This window comes from Pygocentrus nattereri, chromosome 25 (genome assembly GCF_015220715.1).
Source record: "Pygocentrus nattereri isolate fPygNat1 chromosome 25, fPygNat1.pri, whole genome shotgun sequence".
Classification (NCBI taxonomy): domain Eukaryota; kingdom Metazoa; phylum Chordata; class Actinopteri; order Characiformes; family Serrasalmidae; genus Pygocentrus; species Pygocentrus nattereri.
The window spans coordinates 12,556,452-12,577,451 of record NC_051235.1 but is presented as its reverse complement, the minus strand read 5'-3'; the positions used below and the strand labels follow the sequence as shown (position 1 = coordinate 12,577,451).

The window sequence follows — 21,000 nt, the reverse complement described above, 5'->3', positions numbered from 1 at the left end:
CTTTTTTAGTGAAATACATCCTTCTACTTTCTAAAATTAAAGAATTGTTCTGGGTTAATGATTAGAAACTGTTTTTAGCCGCTGAGCTCTATTTGCTCCCATTCATTGAGGACTCACTCGCGGGCGCCCTCTGCTGATTAGCAGTCCTGTTTTTGTTATAACTGTGGGAATAGGAAGTGGCCAGGCTCCTAAACCGGCTCTGGTATATAGCACGCTCTCTATATAGTTTTTGGAACAGTATGGATGCGGAACGTTGTTCTAGAGGATTTTTCGCCGTATGTGACGTCACATGGCTTGTCCAATAGAATGTCAAAACTGATGGCAGCTGCCTCGATGAATTGCAGTGTTATGTCAGAAGTTCGCGCGCAGTGTCAGTGCTGAGGTTTTGTCATTTTTCCTAAACAAAGGATTATGGAATATATAAGGCAGCGAAAGATCTACGCTGCCTTCAAAAAACGGCCGAACAGAAGAACCCGAGCATTTTAGCAGCATTTTATACAAACATTAGATTTGGACATAATTACTATAAAAAAGGTATAAAAAAGCACTGAATTATATCTCAAAATAGGTGCATAAGAGTCTTCCCTCATACTACCACTATGTTGAAGACATGGTCTGAACTCACAAATCCATTTTCACTGATTCCATAAGCTTTTATAATGCAACAGAAATATTTAAAGTGGAAGTCCACATTTGTCTAAACTTGGCATAATTCTGTCATTGCAATGTAAACAAAGTCATTTAGTGGCTTCATATAAAATGGCTCATTGTAGAGAAAGTTGCAGACTTGGAATCATGTGCTTATTGTTATTACTTTTGTTAAATGTGTTCTGAAATGTATGACTGTAGTATGTACTAATGTATATAATGTTTGTATATTTATAAAATAATTACATCAATACATTAAATAACACCATTATGCATCCTACATATAACAAAAATTAAATAATTGAAAAAAAAAAAGATACTAGAATAAATAATAAAACTAGCTATAAATAATGTTCCATTTTTAGTAGATTTATTTAAAAAGAGTTTTAGGGAAAATTTAAAAAAAACTATATTGCGCATCCTATGTCTTGAGACATCCTGGGATGTTGTTATAGTCAAGACATCTTAAGATCCCTGTCTATGTCTTAAAGACATGTCTTCATTTCTTAAGCACATGTCTTCATTTCTTAAGCCATGCCTCAAGATGTCCTAAGACGTCTTCATAATGTGTCTTAAGACATCCCAAGACCTGGTGATGGCTGGGTATGAATTAGTTACCTCCCTCGGAATACATTAGACAGTGTTTTCAGACACCGCTATACGCTAAGCATCAACTTCAGCCTGGTACGAAGCAGGTTCGTCCGAAAGGAAACGTCGTCATGAGAACGGTTTAAGATTACCTTCTTTCATGGAACTTAAAATCTGAGCGGCGACCAAACAGCTTGGTACGAGGCTGAAATTAGCTAGTTTCGCAGAAGCTCATGGGTGCTTGGTTTAAGTTTAAACGTGTGTGTTTGGGACGGACTCCACAGTTGCGCACGCACGCGAAGTGAACCTTGTCCAAGTTGGACGTGCTTCGTTTGCCAGGAACTTGGCCGACTTGAACGAGTGTACTGCACAAAACAGCCAGGTAAGTTCGCAGTAAGTGGGGAAAAATCTGAATTCATATTCTATTTCTTTTTAGTGCCTTTAGATCATTTCTGTTGCTCCTGCAGCCGTTTAGTTATTTATTGTTAGCTAATGCTTAATTAGGTTTTAGTTTTAACACACCTGTTAAGTATTTTGTGAGATGTCACGAGAGCCACATCGATTGAAGTCGTTCCTTTAAAAACGACCAGGCTACGACGCTTTTTAAGCTTTGCTGTGCGAGTGGTGGGACGTCTGTAAGCAAACCAGGAAGTGAACCCTCAGGGTTCGTAGGTTAGCGCGTTTTACACCAGTCTACCTCCTGTCGCCGTCATCGCATATTCCTGTTAAAAACTGTAGAATTCACACAAACCCGTCGCTGAACTGATGATCCCTAAAGACGGAATGACGTACAGCTTAATCTATGCTGAAAGCAGGGTTAGGGTATAACGGAGTACAAGTATTGGGCATACATACATACATATCCAGAACCCAGAGGTTAAACAAGTATTCTGAGATTCGTTTTGTTAATGCAAGATTAAGATTACGGTTACTTTTAAATTTTTTAGGAGAATAGTTTTAGAATTCTTACCCACTGTGGAATTATTAGCCTTATTATTGTTCATATTACTCTTTTATTAAGATTTATTAAAGAAAGCTTATGTTTAGCATTGAAAGCTTAATGGTCATATTGCCCAATTCTAAGATAAGAGTCAGCACATGAGGCTGTGTCCTGACTAACGGTGGATTACACAAGGACGTCAGATAACAGGAAATACCTCCAAGCTAATAGTAGTAGACACTGGGATTAGCACACCACACATGTGTTCATCTGGTCAGATAAGCAGAGCCATTGTCTGGAAAACGGGGGGAGTTGATAAACACAGGGGATACCTTAAGCTGACCTTGCAGACATGCTTACGTCTCGAGCGCATCCTTAAACTTTTATGGTATAGATTGGTGAGCTGGGCTAACGCACACATTAGAGGCTTGATGGAATCTACTGATATCTTGGGTAAGGGAGGAGCGGTCATGCGACTATAAAAAGGGAGTCAGATGAGAAGGGGTCAGAGCTTACTTGGGAGATACACGATGCATGTTCTCTGTTTGTAACCTCTCCAGAATTCTGTAATAAAACCGTTTGTTTCACTTCAGTCTGATCTACTCGTCTCATTTGTTTTGCATCAACGAACACGCAGGACTGGTTTCGTCCACACCACCCAGCACACCTTTGGTGCTTGCTTATTAACTCATTTTAAATTTAGCGCATGGCACATAGCAAATATGCTCTTTAGACAAACTCAATAGGTTAATGTCTTATTTTTCAGAGCCCTATCTAAGCTAAGAAGTTTCATTTAAGATTTGTTTTTGCCTTTGGGGATCATCTTACAGGGTGGAGCTTTACATTCAAAATATATCCACAATGCCTGCTAAAGAACTGAATTATTTGTTTAAAAAAATCAAAAAGGCCACTTTTTGCAAGAAGGGGCAAAAGGGCAGGTGCTCAGTGGTTTTTCCTGCTGAGTTTTTTTTTTTTTTAAACCATTAACAGACCTGGTTGGCTCTGAAGTTCACAACCTCAGTTGAGCCCAGACCTGATACGGTATTGTATAAAATGCTGTGCTTTCACATTAAACGCTTTCTGTAGCTCACAGTAAGTTTCTGTTGCCTCTTTCCACATTTCTCTCATTGCTCCGAGTTTTTTTGTTTTGCTTTTCTTATATTTTAATAAAACAAATCTTCATTGCAGTAAGTGTTTTCCTTTTTTTTTTTGCAGAGTACACCGTGATACCTTCAGATCATTTAAATATTTTATTCAAATTGTCCATGGTAACCATTTTTCCTTGTCAGTATTTAGAGTGTGGTTGCATGCAGCAGTAGAAACTTACTGTGAAAGGTAAGTATGTCTGCCATATACTTATTGTAAGTCTGAATCCCTTTGTGCTTTTTGTTTCCAGATCAAAACAAGAGGCATGTTATCGGTCAGACATTTTCATCATATCTGCAGAAGAGGAGTTAGTTCTGTGTGGAGAGGTATTAGTGCACGTGCTGGTCAAAGGCTTGACATCGGTGGCATTTATCCTCCCATAGCCACTCCATTTACAAAGGAGGGCGATATAGATTACCAAAGCCTAGATGAAAATCTTCAGAAGTATGATGGTATTCCTTTTAGAGGTAAGCATAATGATTGGATATAACTCAATTATTTTGCCATTATTGGTATTATTGGATTGAGAAAATGTGAACTAGTTTTGCATTAATTCCTTAATTGTGGGTTCTTAATATTGCTGCTGGCGAACAAAACCTAGTATCTCCAAAATGAGATATTTACAGGAAAAGCAAAAGCATTTACTTTTACTTTACTTTTAATGTAAGTCAAAGATACCAGACTTTTTTTCTGCATAATTTTGGGTTGTATCTTTTGGTTCATTCATCAAGAAATACACACACAGTGTAAAGGGCAATAAGCATTGTCAAATTATACCAAAAACTGAACAACATAAATGTAGATACAAGGTTTTGTTCCGACAGCAGGGATATGTTACTTGAGTTGTTAAAATTCTGTAATTTTTACGTTCTTATGCATACTCTCAGTTCATTATTTCCTAACTTTGCATTTATAATATACAGTCATACAGAAAGGTTTGAACACCATCGGTCAAATTTGTACTTTGTACCTCTGTCAAGGATGTGTACTTATTTCATCAGCAGCATGTTTGACTGGGGTGCCCAAACCTTTGCATATGTACTTATTGTCATTTGAAACGCAACACATCTGTTGTTCACTTTTGACATATTGAATAACACAGAATTTTAATGGAAAAAGGAACAATTATGTTATTGTATGCATCACAATTGTATTTATTTTGATTGGCAGGTCTTGTGGTTCAAGGCTCTAATGGGGAGTACCCATATCTGACAGCAGAGGAGCGAGTAGAGGTTGTGAGGAGAGTTAGACTGGCTCTACCAAAAGCTAAGCTGGTAATGGCTGGATCTGGCTGCGAGTGTGAGTTATTCATTCATTCATTCTTTCATTCATTCTTTCATACATATAGGAGAAAAGGCCCCAATAAACCCACATACCATATAAACCCACTTCATGTGAAATATTTAAAAATGGGAGAACCAGTGAAAGTATGACATTTTACTTCCCATTTCGAAAAAAACTAGCAGTCAAAGGTCACATATTTTATATATATATATATATATATATATATATATATATATATATATATATATTTTTTTTTTTTTTTTTTTTGTTGTTTTGGCCCGCCACCACCCCCCCTCTTTGGTGGACGACTTTATTCTTTATTTTTATTACGCCATTAGAAATAAGGAAATAAAAATGAGAACGGTAAGGAAGAGAGAGAGAGAGAAAAAAAACATTCAACTTTTACAACTTTTGGCATTTTTTAATTTATATAACCAAGAGAATAATCAAAAATAATAAATAACAGTGGATTGGGGTTAGGTGGTCAGTGCAGGTGTGTGTGTCTGTGTGTGTGTGTTAGTCAGTGTGACATAGATGAATGAGTAGATAGACGGACTGACAAATATACGTACATGTGTATATTGAATGTTTTCAGTGTAATCATGTAGAAAAGGGTTTAACAGAATTTTATGTCATATTCATGTCATATTTGTGCATATGTATTTGTGTGTGTGTATAGAAATTGGTGTGAGTTGATATGTGTACTTGATGTATATGTGAACTAACTATTGCAAATATTTACGTATTCACTGAAATGAGGGGATTGATGAACAGGCTGAGACAGAAGGGGGTGGATTGCGGTGTTAAGGGGTCAATATTTTTAATAAATGGTTCCCATGAAGTGTTGAATATGGCCATTTGATTCATTTCTATAGCACTTAATCTCTCCAGTGATCTATGCGTTAAAAGTAGCTTTTTCCATTGTGTAATATTTATGGAGTTCCTGGTCTTCCAGTGTTTAAGGATAATTTTTTTGGCTACAGTGAGGTCAATGAGTGTGGAAGTGGTGTGACGGTTGTGGGGGTTCAAAATGGTGTAGTCACCCAGTAAACAAAGCAGAGGGGATAATGGAATACTAGACCCCAGAGTGAGGGATATAAAGTCAATTCACCACTGATCAAGCATTTCCCTGATGGCAGTCGAAATGGAGTCGCTGGTGTGTGATCCATGAAAGTTTTTAGCTTGGAGCATCACAGTGTGAGGCGTAAAACTCATGTCTAACCAGTGGACAGTTGGGCTTAAAAGTGACACAGGCTACACGTTTGAGCTCCAGATATCTGTCGTGAAGCTCATTACTTTGACATCTTTTAACTGTTCTGATATGTGGCCACATGCTTTCTTGTACAGTTCTGGCAGCAAAAACCTTTATCTTCGACCACCGACATGGGTTGTGCATCCAAAACAATAAATTCCGAATTTCTCGGTTATTTTTGTCGCTTTCACGCTGTCGATTGGAAATGTTTCACGTCTTTGCAGTGTGTCCGTCAAAGTTAACTGTTTTGTCATATTGTCTCCTGCTTCTTTTTCTTTTCGACTGTAACATCTGGAACTTGGTGTGCTCTTTACCGTGGTACTTTTGGAGGTGCTTAATTAAATTTGTTGTATTGTATTTTGCAGCGTGACCACCACCCCTTGCAACATTTGTTTTGCAGATATTGCACGTCGTCTTCGAACATGTTGGCATAGCAAGCGTGAAATACCTCCACACAGCTGACTCTTTGGCTCGCTCCATGTTGTTCCTATTAGTAAGCCAGTAACTAATTAGTAATTAGTTTACTAATTAGTAATTAGTTTACCAGCACGCTGCACACGTGCTGCTGACGTATGGCGTAGCACGCGTCGCAAACAAATTGAAAAAGTGAAAGGATCGGTCCCATGGATCAGCCTAATTATCCGATATCCGATCCAGCTAATTTGGTTATTATCGGGACAGATATCCGATCCTAATATCGGATCGGTGCATCCCTAATTTTCAATACCTTCTTTTCCAGTGCATGCCTAACATGATGTACAAGATCCTAAAGATTATATCCATTGTTTATTTTCTGAAAATTCAAGAATGATCAATTAAATAGGCAAGCATTCTCTCTGTATTCATAATTATGCTAGGTCTTAACAAAATACAATTCTTTTATCTATTACTTGGAAGTTTGGCTTTAATTTGAAACATTTTATTCTAATTCTCCAATGACAAAGAGGTTGAAAGTCATTGTACAAAGTGTTTCAGCTCTCTTTGGCATGTTTTTATGGATGAAAATCAAAGTAAAACAATCTGCATTTTTAAAAATTCTATAAAAAGTTGATTATGAAATACCAGACGGTCTTTATTTGGGGTGTCAACATTCACGACATTTATTCTTTGTGTTGCAGTACTATCAGGGTCAGAATGCTAGACATAAACATGATAAAAAAAATAAAAAGTGGAAAAGTGCTGGTTAGGTTAGATACAGTTAGTATTGGTATCAGTTCTCAGTACTGGAATCAGTGCATCCCAATAATTAAGTAACGTTTTCATTTTCTCTTTGTAGCCACCAGAGCCACAATCCAAATGAGTGAACACATGGCCAGTGCAGGTGCTGATTGTGTGTTGGTAGTGACACCATGCTTTTACCATGGCAAAATGGGTAGCAGGGCTCTCATTCATCACTATACACAGGTGAGTTACATGTAATGATGGGGGTCTTCTCATTTTTATCAAATATTTTCTGTTCAGGGTTTTAGTTCAAAGAAATTCAAAACAGTTTGATTCTTTCAGAAACTTATGTGATGAACAGCCTAAAAAACCGAAGTTTTAAAATACCATTTTGGTGTTATTTGAGCAGTAACTAGCCGTTTTTTGTTTCATTCCATAGTTATTACAATGTTGCAGAGTTCTTTCTTGCCATTATTTAAGTGACACTATGAATATGAAATTGTAAATAAGGCTGTTACGTACTAAATGCAGTACACATTAAAATCTGAAAATATAAAATATTCCGAAAGTATTTTTGCACCATGTACACCAGATGAGGCATATTTTTCAGACTAAGTAAATTTGCCTGGAATTAATTTTAAATGACTCCTTTTGTTTCTCCAGTTGTATTTCACTCTGCTATGGCATTAGTGAAGATTTCTTGGTTACCGTTGCTGATGCCCAAATTCAGCAATGCTTAAAATCTGTTTTGTAGCCAAAATGCAGAATAATGAGGCAGATGAGCTTAACTAAAATGGTGCTGATATATTATAGTAAATGTAAACAGCATGCAGACCTTAGAAATCTGGCTACGTGGCAGAATCTGAAGGCAAAGGTCAATGGGCAGTCTCTTCTATTTGCAATGCATGGAGGGAAAGTGTCGCTGCATATAAACACAATATAATTCTACAAATATTCAAAACAGAAAAATAAATTCTTGATAATTTATATACATTTCCTCACGATTGCTCTTACTGCCACATCCCTCCCTTAAATAACGGACACACGCACACACATGCCGCTTGTCGTCCTGGGGTGCTGGGATTGTATTATTGCAGGGTTAAGCCATCCTGTGCAAGATTTTTGATCCAGCTGTGCGCTTTCCTGTCATTTTTTTATGGTTGACTGCTATAGCCTGTATCCACTTTTAAAATAAAGTAAAGCACTAAACAAACAAGTCTAATTTAAACGTAAACGCTTTTTAAGAGCTTTTTATATGAACACAGCGGCCAAAAAGGCATTAGCTTGGTGTGAGTGTACATTTTTTTTGTGTGACTGTAGATTTTCATTCTAGCAAAGATCAGTTATTTGAGCATTGAGACCTGCTGATTTAACAAGGTTTGTATGAAAACTTGCTGCCACACTTTCCCTTTGCAGGTAAGACTGGGCACTCTTAGTTTAAATTTAATTTAGATTCCTGGTTATTTAAATTAATTTCTTTTGTTAATTCCCTCCAATCAGGTGGCAGATTCCAGTCCTGTTCCTGTCATACTTTACAATGTACCAGCCAACACCTTTGTAGATCTGCCAGTGGATGCAGTCATCCAGTTATCCCAGCATCCAAATATAGTTGGGATCAAAGATAGTGGTGGAGATGTGAGATATGCTTTCATTTATTTCTTTACTCATAGTATATTAAAGATGAAATGTTAGTTTTTTCACTTATCTTCTTTTTAAATTAACTGTATTATTATTGTACACAGTGTGCATATATCAAGTATCTTTGTAGTTACATGGTCAGAAATCTCTTGTTTTATGCCAGTTTTACCCTTTAGTTTCTCCTTTTTAAGAACTGCTGTTCTTAGACTTTATTTAGTATAATTTATGATGCAGGATGTGTACAGTATGTAACATTTAATATCAGATAGAACTGGTTACTTACACTGCTTAATTTTGTAGGATACAGTCAGAGATATACGATATTTAAAAGTATTGCAAAACCACACAGGTTTCTCAATTTCTCTTTTCACTTGGTTAACTGATAGATCACAAGAATAGGTCTGATCGTGCACAAAACCAAGTCACAAGATTTCCAAGTGTTGGCAGGATCAGCTGGGTTCCTAATGGCTGCATACTTAGTAGGTGAGAGTCAATTCACAGTCTTTCTTTCATGATTACCCAGGTAAGCAATACTGATATGCCTAGTGGTATACAACCCCAATTCCAATGAAGTTGGGACGTTGTATAAAACATAAATAAAAACAGAATACGATGACTTGCAAATCCATTTCAACCTATATTCAATTGAATACACTACAAAGATAAAATATTTAATGTTCAAACAGATAAAGTTTATTGTTTTTTGCAAATATTCACTCATTTTGAATTTGATGCCTGCAACACATTCCAAAGAAGTTGGGACAGGGGCGTGTTTACCACTGTGTTACATCACCTTTCCTTTTAATAACACTCAATAAGCGTTTGGGAACCGAGGACACTAATTGTTGAAGCTTTGTAGGTGGAATTCTTTCCCATTCTTGCTTGATGTACAACTTCAGTTGCTCAACAGTCCGGGGTCTCCAATGTCGTATTTTGCGCTTCATAATGCGCCACACATTTTCAATGGGAGACAGGTCTGGACTGCAGGCAGGCCAGTCTAGTACCCGCACTCTTTTACTACGAAGCCATGCTGTTTTAACACGTGCAGAATGTGGCTTGGCCTTGTCTTGCTGAAATAAGCAGAGACGTCCCTGAAAAAGACGTTGCTTGGATGGCAGCATATGTTGCTCCAAAACCTGTATGTACCTTTCAGCATTAATGGTGCCTTCACAGATGTGCAAGTTACCCATGCCATGGGCACTAACACACCCCCATACCATCAGAGATGCTGGCTTTTGAACTTTGCACTGATAACAATCCAGACAGTCCTTTTCCTCTTTGGCCCGGAGGACACGACGTCCATGATTTCCAAAAACAATTTGAAATGTGGACTCGTCAGACACTTTTCCACTTTGCGTCAGTCCATCTCAGATGAGCTCAGGCCCAGAGAAGTTGACGGTGTTTCTGGGTGTTGTTGATATATGGCTTTTGCTTTGCATGGCAGAGTTTTAACTTGCACTTGTAGATGGAGTGACAAACTGTGTTCACTAACAGTGGTTTTCTGAAGTGTTCCTGAGCCCATGTGGTAATATCCGTTACAGAATGATGTCGGTTTTTAATGCAGTGCCACCTGAGGGATCGAAGGTCACAGACATTCAGCGTTGGTTTTCTGCCTTGCTGCTTACTTGCAGAGATTTCTCACGATTCTCTGAATCTTTTGATGATGATATGGACTGTAGATGATGAAATGCACGTTGAGAAACGTTGTTCTTAAACTGTTGGACTATTTGCTCACGCAGTTGTTCACAAAGTGGTGAACCTTGTCCCATCCTTGCTTGTGAACAACTGAGCCTTTCAGGGATGCTCCCTTTATACCAAATCATGACACTCACCTGTTTCCAATTAACATGTTCACCTGTGGAATGTTCCAAAGAGGTGTTTTTTTGAGCATTCCTCAACTTTCCCAGTCTTTTGGTGCCCCTGTCCCAACTTCTTTGAAACGTGTTGCAGGCATCAAATTCAAAATGAGTGAATATTTGCAAAAAACAATAAAGTTTATCTGTTTGAACATTAAATATCTTGTCTTTGTAGTGAATTCAATTGAATATAGGTTGAAAAGGATTTGCAAATAATCATATTCAGTTTTTATTTATGTTTTACACAATGTCCCAACTTCACTGGAATTGGGGTTGTACACTCTATATACTCTTTTATAAAGAATTATTTTAGTACAGTTTTGTACCATAAGTGGAATGGCATGACCTTTGCACCTGACTAGCCAGTAGTATTTTTTGCAGCCTGATGATGTGGTCTAGTTTGTGGATGTCATGTTTGGTTGCACCAGACTGTAGTAGAGATGGTGATGATAGATAATGCCTCAATAGAACTAACTAACTATCCAAAAATCATTCTTTGTCTTGAGACAATGGCTATTGGTAGTTACCCACAGTTGGGTCATTGGCTGATGAGAGCAGCACTTTTTTGGCTGCTTTTAAGCCTTAATTTAGTGTTTTCTTTGCCTAGCACCTCCCTTCTGTATAACACATCCTTGGATCGATGAAGCTGGGTTTGGCGTTGAACTAAGGCCAATTTTGCATTTATTCCGAGCCCTAGTGAGAACACTTGTGGAACCTGATGTAAGATGTCAATATCAGTATATTCATACAAATTATTGGCTGCATGCATTGTATGTTGGTAGATGAGCAAGACAGTGATCATAGAGGCCTCTTGTGGCCGGCACCAGCGTCCTCGTCCTCCTCCCGCTGTCACTCCCGTGACTCGTATCGGTCAGGGAAGCTTGGGCTTTGCACTCTGCCCCCTCCACACTCACGGCCCTCTCCCTGCCATCCTTGCCAAGGTTCGTTGCTGCTGGGTCCTTGTGCCCCGCCTTCCTGCCGGCTCTTGCGGCCGTCATCGGCGGGGGGGGTGGGTGCATGGTAGAAGATGAACAAGACAGTGATCATAGAGGCCCAAAACTGCATGGGGCTACCTGTGCAATATGCACACTTTAAAACAATAGCAGTGATTTCATCCCAGTGAAAACACAGTCTGTGTTGGAGTTGGAGAGCACTGTCCAGAATTCAAAAAGTCCATATACTGCCAGATAATCAGCAAATCTTTTGCACTGTAAATTATCTTAGCAGGCTCACGCATGACAAGACAAACACAAAAAACAAATTAACAAATACATGAGAGATTTGCAAAGTGGCATATTGGATCATTTGCAAGGCAGCTAAGATGTGCTTGGATAATTGCTTGTGCAAATGTTAGTGTTTCTTTAAAGGGTAACTGTGGTATGCGCCCGCCCCAAACACCCAGCGGCAATGAACCTTGGCGAGGATGGCAGGGCGAGTGTGGAGGGGGCGCAGCGCAAAGCCCAAGCTTCCCCTACGGATGCAAGTCACGGGAGTGACGGCAGGAGGAGGACGACGAGGACGCTGGTGCCAGCCACAACAGGCACCAGAACAAGGAGCGAGTCCTGAGCTCTGACGCCCAGGCCCAGCCCCTGGTTGCGCAGCGAGGCCGCTTCACTACACCTCACGTTCGACTCAGGCAGCCGAGCTGCCAGCTGGGCGGTAACGGGGAGGTGGAGCAGAGAACATAATATCAGTGCCACCTTTTGAGAATACATTTTGTTGGGAGCGCTTGCACTATGGACAAAAGTTTTGGGACACCCATTCAACACACCTGGAGGAGTTTTTATGACATCCCATTCTAAATCAATAGGCATTAAAGTCAAAGTTTATTTATATAGCACTTTTTACAACAGATGTTGTCACAAAGCAGCTTTACAGAAAGAAAAAAAATCTGGGTCTGAGCCCCCATGAGCAAGCCAGTGGTGACAGTGTTGAGGAAAAACTCCCTAAGAGCAAGAAGAAGAACCAAGAAACCAGACAATAACAGCAGAGAACAAGGATTGTCACTATGAGTAAAAGATACAGAAAAGGGAAAAGCAGGAAAAGCAATTTCTATGATTAAAAAGCGGTAGTATCATCAGGAGGGTCAGGTTTACACAGCAATCAATACAGGAAGGTCATCAAACTAGTCCAGAAAACCAGTGAGCAGTGGGCACTTGATCAGGGCAGTAACAGCATCAGATCATACAGGATGGCCAGTTATTCAGCTTGGCAAAGAAACACAGTTAGTTCTGTTAATAGTGATTTGCTACTGTACACAGTGTTAGCAGAGTGCAGCAGAGACTCTGGTAGGTCGAGCTATTACAGCCTAAAAGGGAGAGCCAGAAGGTGGCAGACATGAGGCTTCCTGACATCCAGTCTTTTATGTCTTTTACACAGTCCTCAGTTTATCACCTGGTTTGGCATACAGCTACTCAGCCATGGAAACCCATGCCATGAAGCTCCCAGTGCACAGTTTTTGTGCTGATGTTCATGCTAGAAGAGGTTTGGAACTGTCAGAGTCAGCGGAGTGTTGGAATGTGCCTCAGCACGTGGTGAACCCACTCTGTAACTTTGTGGCCTGTCGCTGAGTTGCTGTGGTTCACAAATGCTTCCATTTTTCAATAAAATGATTCAGTTAATTGTGGAACATATAAGAGAGGAGTTTTGCAAACTGTCTTGTTGCGACAGTAGCATCCTATAACAGTAAAGCCCTGGAATGCACTGACCTCTTTAAAGTGACTCATTCTTTTACAGATGTTTGTGAAAGAGGTGCTTAAGAGGTGTGTCCTAGCACTTTTGTCCATATAGTGTAGCTGTAACTCATTCGTTTTAAGATTGTGAGGATTGAAGAAATAAAGTGGCAGAAGGGTGTGCAAAAGTAGAGTGGTCAAATTGTATACAGATAGATTTGATATTACCCTTAGTCTTAGAGGTCTCCGTGTAAGTTCCTGTTAAATACATGCCTCCTGCTTTTTCTGACACTGAAAAATGAATATGTACTTAATTGCCTTTTTCAAAAGGACATGAAATAAGCGCAAAGGTAGCTTTGACGTTTGCACAGTACGGTATGTGTGATTTTTATAATTTAATGCATTTTACCTTTTCACTTTTTTTTTTTTCACTTTTTTTTTAATCTGAAGAATGTTTGTGATTACTGCATTGATGAATAATTATACGCTAATTTTGACTCTTCTTGGTTGTGTTTGTTATAGGTGCTACTGGTGGTGTTTGTGCTTTAGCAAATGTTTTGGGTCAGCAAGTGTGTGAGCTAGCACATCTGTGTACATCAGGGGAGTGGGACAAAGCCAAGGATCTTCAATACCGTCTCATTGAACCAAACACAGCGGTGAGTCTCATATTACCATGGTAACACTGCATTTATATTGAATCACAAGTCAATAAATGCTATGGTGAATGTTAAGTGGACATTATTAGTGTTTAAATGATAACATCATGGTCCATGGGTCCAGTCTAAAATTTCTGGCCTTGTCAGTGCCATCCAGGCTGACGGTGACTTATAATGTCCCATTTGCTAAATGCCTGCATTTATACTATTGTCAATCCGTTATGTGCTTACTTTCTGCACCCTGTTCATTTCCCTCTTAATTTTAATGTATTAACAAACGAGATTAATTAAACAAAAAAATTGTGTTTTTATTTTTACAGAATTATTGTGCAACTTAAACTTTTTGAAGCTAAGAGGTTGCCATGGTGTGTGGGGTGTTTACTAAATATTTTTTTGGAGATTTCCCTGTGGTTGCTAGATGTCTAAAATGAGTCAGAGTCTATGGGAGGAGCAAAGGATGAAAACAGTAACGCATAGAGCCTGGTGGGTTAGTATGTCTATGGATTGATGCTTGGGGACCTGCTCAGAGTGAATACATTGAGTTTGCTGGCTGTTGTGCAAAGGGAATAGGTTTGCATGAAGGAAATGAATGGGAGTTTTTGGGAGGAACAAAAGATGAAAAAAATGTACACATGGAGGAGTGGTCAGTAAGGGTGAACTAGAGTTTGGGTACCAAGTGACTACACATAGTTATCTGGTTGTCAGTCCTAGGATATAATAGGGCTTTTGTCGTGGCATAAAAGAGTGGGAGTGAGGGGTAAAAAATGACAAACAGATGAATGCCAGTCAGAACAACATTGAATTCAAGCTCAGGGGCTTGCCCTGAGATGATGAAGGCGAAATAGTGTCATTTGGTTGAGCAGATGAAAGAAAACAAATGTGGGAAAAATTGTAATTTCTTGAAAATTGTACAAAAAAACTTACTTTTGATCAAAAAGCTGTATACATGCCACTCCCTAGAAGACCAAATATTCCAGATTTGGATCAGTGTCAGGGTGTCTAAACCTGCAAGACAAATTAGCACATAAAAACTTTGAAAAATAAGAAAGAAAAAATGAAATAATAATATAAATCAGAAAACAATAGCGTTGCACTCTGCTTTGCAATCACTTATAAAATGAATGTATGTGCATTTCTTCATTTTGTGGTCAAAAGTTTGATTAACTTGTATTTTTTTTAGTAATCTATAATATTAAACATTTTGGAGAGTTTGAAAATTTAATATACTTTTTTCTGTTTAGCTCTGCTATCTTTCATTTCATTTATTTATTTTCAGAATTTCATTTATTTATGTATTTATTTATTTATTTATTTTTATCTGAGCTTGTTCTATACAGCCAACCCAGGAGCACTACAAAGCTAAAAGTAGATTTTTAGGGTTCAAGAACACCGTGCATAGAACCCTGTTGTATTTGCTAGGATTTTTAGGGTTCAAGTACAAAGTGTGCAGAATTCCATTCTACTGACGTGCGGCATTTGCAGTTGGTTTATGCAGTAGGACAATGATCAGAAGCACACAAGTCCACCTCTGAATTGCTGAAAAGAAAAAAACACAAGGTTTTGGAGTGGCCAAGTGAAAGTATTGACTTGAATTCTATTCAGGTGAGATGGTAAGACCTTAAATGGGCAGTTCATGCTCGACCATTCCCCAGTGTAGCCAAATTAAAACAATTCTGCAAAGAAGAGTGAGCCAAAATGCCCCTTCACATGGGGGAGATAGATTTTCAATAAAGCCATACGTCAATAAATAAAATTATCATTTTAAAGCTGCATTTTGTGTTTACTCTTGTTGTCTGTATCTTACAGTAAAGTTAGTTGGATGATATGAAACACTTAAATGAATGTGACACATTAGCAAAAATAGAAGAATTCAGGTGAGGAGCAAATACTTTTGTTCTTCAAACACAAAACTAATTTGTTTAAACACAGTGTTTAACAAACACTGTATTCCCTTCAAACAAATGGTCAATTGTTTTCATCTTTTATAGACATTGTCCTTTGACAAAGAAAATTCTACATTTCCTACTATGGGCATGGCTCTTTTTACCTGCTTTTGGATTGATGTCCATGTTTTCAGGGATTGTTGGTTTAAGAAATGGGAGCATAGATAATGGTATTCTAGGATGGAATTTAGTTCAATAGATACCTATCTAGTCTGTATATCACTAGCTACCCAGTCCACTACAACGCAGAGCTGATCCACATTTAGTAATAAAGTTTGTGTAAAGCCAGGCTGACTTTCTCTTTTATTACCATCTGTGTTTTAACTGGCTTCTTGGTGACTTATTTTGCCACATAAATTGTGATATTTGTTTTTAGAATTACCCGAGTATGAACTGTGGCACTAGCACAGGTAAGGACTGAAATGCAAAAAATAATTTTGGTAGAATATCTTTTTTCACTGACTCTAACCTACCAGAAAATTGCCATGGCAATGTATCCCTCCTGTTTAGATTTCCTTTTTACATTTATTTAATCAATTTATCGTAGTAGAGAGTAACTGTGATGTTTTAGGTATAAGAACACATATTTTAAAAGAGATCATATCATTTAGTTGTGGTTTGGCTTTATTTGACTTTATATTACACTGCACTCTATGCATTATGTAAGAGGGGAGGGACAGAGGTGATGCAATTTTCTATGAATAATAATATATAACCTCCAAAGACTCCTAATTTGTGCTGATTATTTTGTTTGTCTGATAATCCTTGTATGAGGGCATTAGTTTATATTAATTCAACCAGTTGTTTGATGCTAAGTAAAGGTGATAAAGCATCTCCCTGACGTGTACCTTGTCCTAAGGAAAGGATTCTGAGCCATGTACATGTACCCTTACTCTAGATCTGGGGTTTTGGGATTGAATATTTTTATCCACTTAATAAAAGTATCAAAAGCCCCTATAGCTAAGGGTCTGTTCTAAGAAAGTCCTGTAGAACTGTCTAAGAGCCTTCTCATTCTCTAGGCTGGAGTATGTCTCCTAGCTGTTATTGATTGTAAGTTCAGTGTAACGGGGAGTGAGGAGGTAGACACATATTCAAGGATAAGCAGCTTTTATTAAGGGCAAATCCAAATTCAGGGTCTAGAAGGTCCGTGGCCAGACAGCCAACACGAAGATACGGTGGGACGGACATAATGAAAATCAACAGGGCTGGAAGATCAAACAACCTAACACATCAAACATCAAGCATACAAACCAGGATAACGAGGGACAGGTGAAAACAACCAGGGGTGGAGCCATGAAACAAGAGGGCAGGACTGAAAACCAAAACAGAAGCACATGGACAGGACTGGGAAGTAAACACAACACAAGCACATGGATAGGACTGGGAGGGGCCAATCGTGACATTCAGGGCTCTTTTAACATTGTCTGCTCCCTGTCGGTTATTGATAAAACCTGTCTGGTATAGTTTTGTCAATTTACTGATATGTTTTTGTATTGTATTTGCAATAATAGAGATAAAAGTTTTAGGATCTAAACAGAGTCGAACACTCGGACATGCATTGAGTATTATCTTTATGGATAACCCATATTACTGTGTCTGACCATGATCCGTTCTCTGTTCTCTGTTCAATGATAACATCAAATTGACTTTGTCTGCTGTTAATCTAGTCAAATTAATTGAACTTAAAAGGATTCAATCTTTTTATATGGTTCACCTTTTTATTTAATCTTCTATAGTAAATAGGAAATGCTTCTGTCTTATTGTTTGGTTAACATCTGATCCTTATCTGGACATTTTACCATGTCAATTGCTGTATTTTTATGTGGTAATATTTTATTAGATTGGGCTTTACGTAGTTAGAAAGCAAACAGACAGATTGCTCTGTTGACCATTTTATAATATTTCCCATTAATTAATCATATCCCCCTCTGTTTTATAGATTAACAAGTTATCCAGTTTTGCCTAGTTTCTTTTAATATACCTAGTACTTCTTGAATTTCTGGTTGTTGGTTCTCTCACTCTAATTTCTTAATTTCCTTCCCCAATTCTAGCAACCTTTGTTTTTTTTTTTTTATCTTGATCCAATTCTACCAATCTTTGCTTTTTAATCTTGAAGAAACAGCAGTACTTTTATCCCTCATCACAGCACCTGCTATAGTAATTGGTTCTATGTTACACTGCCTGGTCCTATATACGTCTGTCCCCGATATCCAGAATATATCTTTTAAAAATTGCACCTGCAACATGAAAGTGAAGTCTTTTTCTCTTGGGTGTAGATGGCACCAGATATCTGCCATACCTAATTCACCTCATTTGCACCATTGCTGGAAGCATACTGGATTTTTTAGTGCTAGTAAGGATGCTAAATTCTTGAAGAAATCTTTACTGCCTTTGGCTTTGATGCTTTCCTGTTTCGGTTTCAGTGTCATTTCATCTCATATGTGTACTTTCTTTTGTAACTCTGGGGAGTAGTTATGGTCAAAATATGTCAGTTTTACTTTGTAGATAACTTGTTTTTGGCTACATGATTTTGTGAAGATTGCGTCTTTTACTGAATAGTCCACAAACTGTAGCTGTGGACCTCGGAGCGGTGGCAGGGTTTCTGGGTTGGTTAAAGATCAGTGTTTTTTTTCTATTTGCAGATTCACTTGGGGCATCAGTTGAAAGACTGATTGAATCAGCTTTTTCACCTTCACATCTTTTCCTTCACACCCTTTAGGAACTCGGTAGATTCTCAGATTGTTACGTATTGACCTATTTTGCAGGTCTTCACATCTAGCCTTCAGGTACATCTACTTGTGGAGCAAGTAACAAATTGCTCTCTTGTATCTTCTCCCATTATACTTGGTGCTTATACAGTCATCTGCCTCTGTGTTTCTTTTCTGTGTTTTATGAAATTTTTTTTTAATCATTTAAACTTTCAGTTCTTGCACTGATAATTCCAACATTAGTAATAATTTGATTCAGCAACAATTTAGTCGATATACTCGGTTCTCTGCCTTTAGTTTCTACTGTTCAACTATTATTTTGGATTCTGGGTCACATGTGCTAGCACTACACATCACTTGTCAGATTTTCAAACATTTCTTAAAGTCTCACTGAACTTCAGACACAACCATGAGATTCCCCAGGACAGGGGTCTGATTTATGATTTATGATTTCATGGTTTTCTTGTTTCTGACTGCGCAGCTTTTTACAGGTTGATTAAACCATGTATTTAGATATTTTTAAAGATGCTCCTCATAGGAGACATGCATTCACGTCATTAACCTTATCAAATATATTTCATGAATATTCACTTAAGAATATAAACTGAATAAAGTAAAAATGAGCACAATATTATTGACCCATATATGCAAATATTTACAAAGCCCAGGTCAAGTTGTTTTGTTGATATTATAAGTGAAAAATAGAATATAACACTTAAATATACCATAACTTAAATATGTCATATTTCTGCTCATTTTAGTGCACAATTTCTATTTATTTGTTGAGCGTAACATATTGGAAAAAATAAAACATAACACAATAATTCGCCAGAACTTTTGCATGGGCCACAATGTTATGTTTTGTTTTTTTTCTCCCCAATATGTTCAATTCAGCAAATAATCAGTAATTGTAAATGTAAATGTACTCTGTGTAGAGACATAAAATACAACAAATTATGTAATTTGACCAGGGGTGCCCAAACTTTTCCATTTTTATATATTTGCATTTATACATACAATTTTTTTCTACTCAAAAAAAGGACACAGACCACTGAGACATTTTCACCACAAGTGTACCACGCCCCAGTGTAATTAACTCTGAAGGTTTCGGAACTGCTTTTGACCTCAGAGTATTTGATCTGGATTTGTTTGCTTCTAGGTGACACGGAAGTTTGGTGTTCCTGGTCTGAAGCAAGCAATGGAGTGGTTTGGGTACCACGGTGGTAAATGTCGCTGTCCTCTGCAAACTTTGTCACAAGGTGACTTAGAGGAGCTTCGTGCAGACTTCTCCTCAAATGGTTGGCTGTAGAAATAATTTTTTTACTCCATCCCTCAAAGTCCCCCTGCCAGTTCTCCTGAACCATGTTGTCAAGAATTCTGTGGCTTTTCATTACCTAATTCAAGTGAGCTTTGAGCTCAAATAGAACAAGCTGTAGGCCTCTCATGACTTTACTGTGAGCATATTGCCTAGATGATGAGTTATACAATATAATGTATGTAGGGGAAAAGTTCCCACGAAGTCCATGTATCCTGTGAGCCCAAGATTTAAATATAATGACTTAAATGTCTCCAAAATGACAACTGAACAGAAAACTAAAACAAGATCGATATATACAGTACTGTGTGAAAGTTTTAGGCATCTAAGCAAATTTTTTAACAATTTTCCTCAGCAGTGAGTTTTTCACAATTTACATTAGACTAAAGTCATATTAATAATTCAAATAAACATAAAAACAATAAAAAGTAACAAGAATTTCTTTTGGTCCATATTTTTCCTTGACACCTTCACAGTCACCACAGAGACTTGTTAATATCATCAATTACATCATGAGCACAATTTACTGAAGCACTGATTGGTCAAACCAGGAGTTGCTTTTAAGCTACGTATAATACTGGGCTTCCTCGAGGAGAGGTTAGAAAATGGTTAAACAAACACACGAACATCCATAAAATCACTGTTTATTATTTACATTATAATATATAATATTCTATAAATTATGTTTATTCAAATATTAACACTTTTCTTGGCAGATAAACACATACTACACAAATAAATAGATTTTGAAAATGTGTCTTGGGTGCCTAAGACTTTCACACAGTACTGTGTGTATTATTAATCATTTTGAAATAAAACACTGACTGGACCTATGGGAGACCAGAAACTCAGCAATCAAGTCTTTATAAATATATAATATATAAATAATTATGTTTGTGTTGAGTATAAGTGGAAGAACAAAGGAAAGGTTATTTAACAAAAGGTACATGCAAATGGAAAATCATGATTTAAGTTATAAAACTAGAATAAAGTTTAATATTTCATCAAGTATGATTTTATCATGTGTTTCCTCATATACAGATAAATGGCTTAAAACTACAAAGAAACTTGAATTTTTTTATGTGGGATTTCACCCTAGAGGTAACAAAACAAGAACTGTTATGTGAAAGAAGTAATTAGGAGTTTTAGAAGCCATAGATGTTTTTTTTTATCATGACAAAAATATCTGTAAT

General features: G+C 37.6%; 1 protein-coding gene across 3 annotated transcripts; it reads left to right on the top strand.

Annotated features, from left to right (window-relative positions):
• The first annotated feature begins 1,303 nt into the window (after nucleotides 1-1,303).
• hoga1 (4-hydroxy-2-oxoglutarate aldolase 1) lies at nucleotides 1,304-20,317 on the top strand. Of its 3 annotated transcripts, none has more exons than XM_017709620.2 (8): nucleotides 1,304-1,618; nucleotides 3,573-3,789; nucleotides 4,493-4,621; nucleotides 7,135-7,262; nucleotides 8,520-8,654; nucleotides 9,044-9,140; nucleotides 13,708-13,841; nucleotides 18,427-19,391. In XM_017709620.2, the coding sequence occupies exons 2-8, from the start codon at nucleotides 3,588-3,590 to the stop codon at nucleotides 18,454-18,456; spliced, it is 855 nt and encodes a 284-aa protein (XP_017565109.1). In that variant the 5' UTR covers nucleotides 1,304-1,618; nucleotides 3,573-3,587; the 3' UTR covers nucleotides 18,457-19,391. The 3 variants fall into 3 exon arrangements, with proteins under 3 accessions (XP_017565109.1, XP_017565105.1, XP_037390219.1); XM_017709616.2 differs by lacking the exon at nucleotides 18,427-19,391 and adding an exon at nucleotides 19,652-20,316 and having other exon boundaries at nucleotides 1,307-1,618; XM_037534322.1 differs by lacking the exons at nucleotides 1,304-1,618; nucleotides 18,427-19,391 and adding exons at nucleotides 3,170-3,217; nucleotides 19,652-20,317.
• The last annotated feature ends 683 nt before the right edge of the window (nucleotides 20,318-21,000 follow it).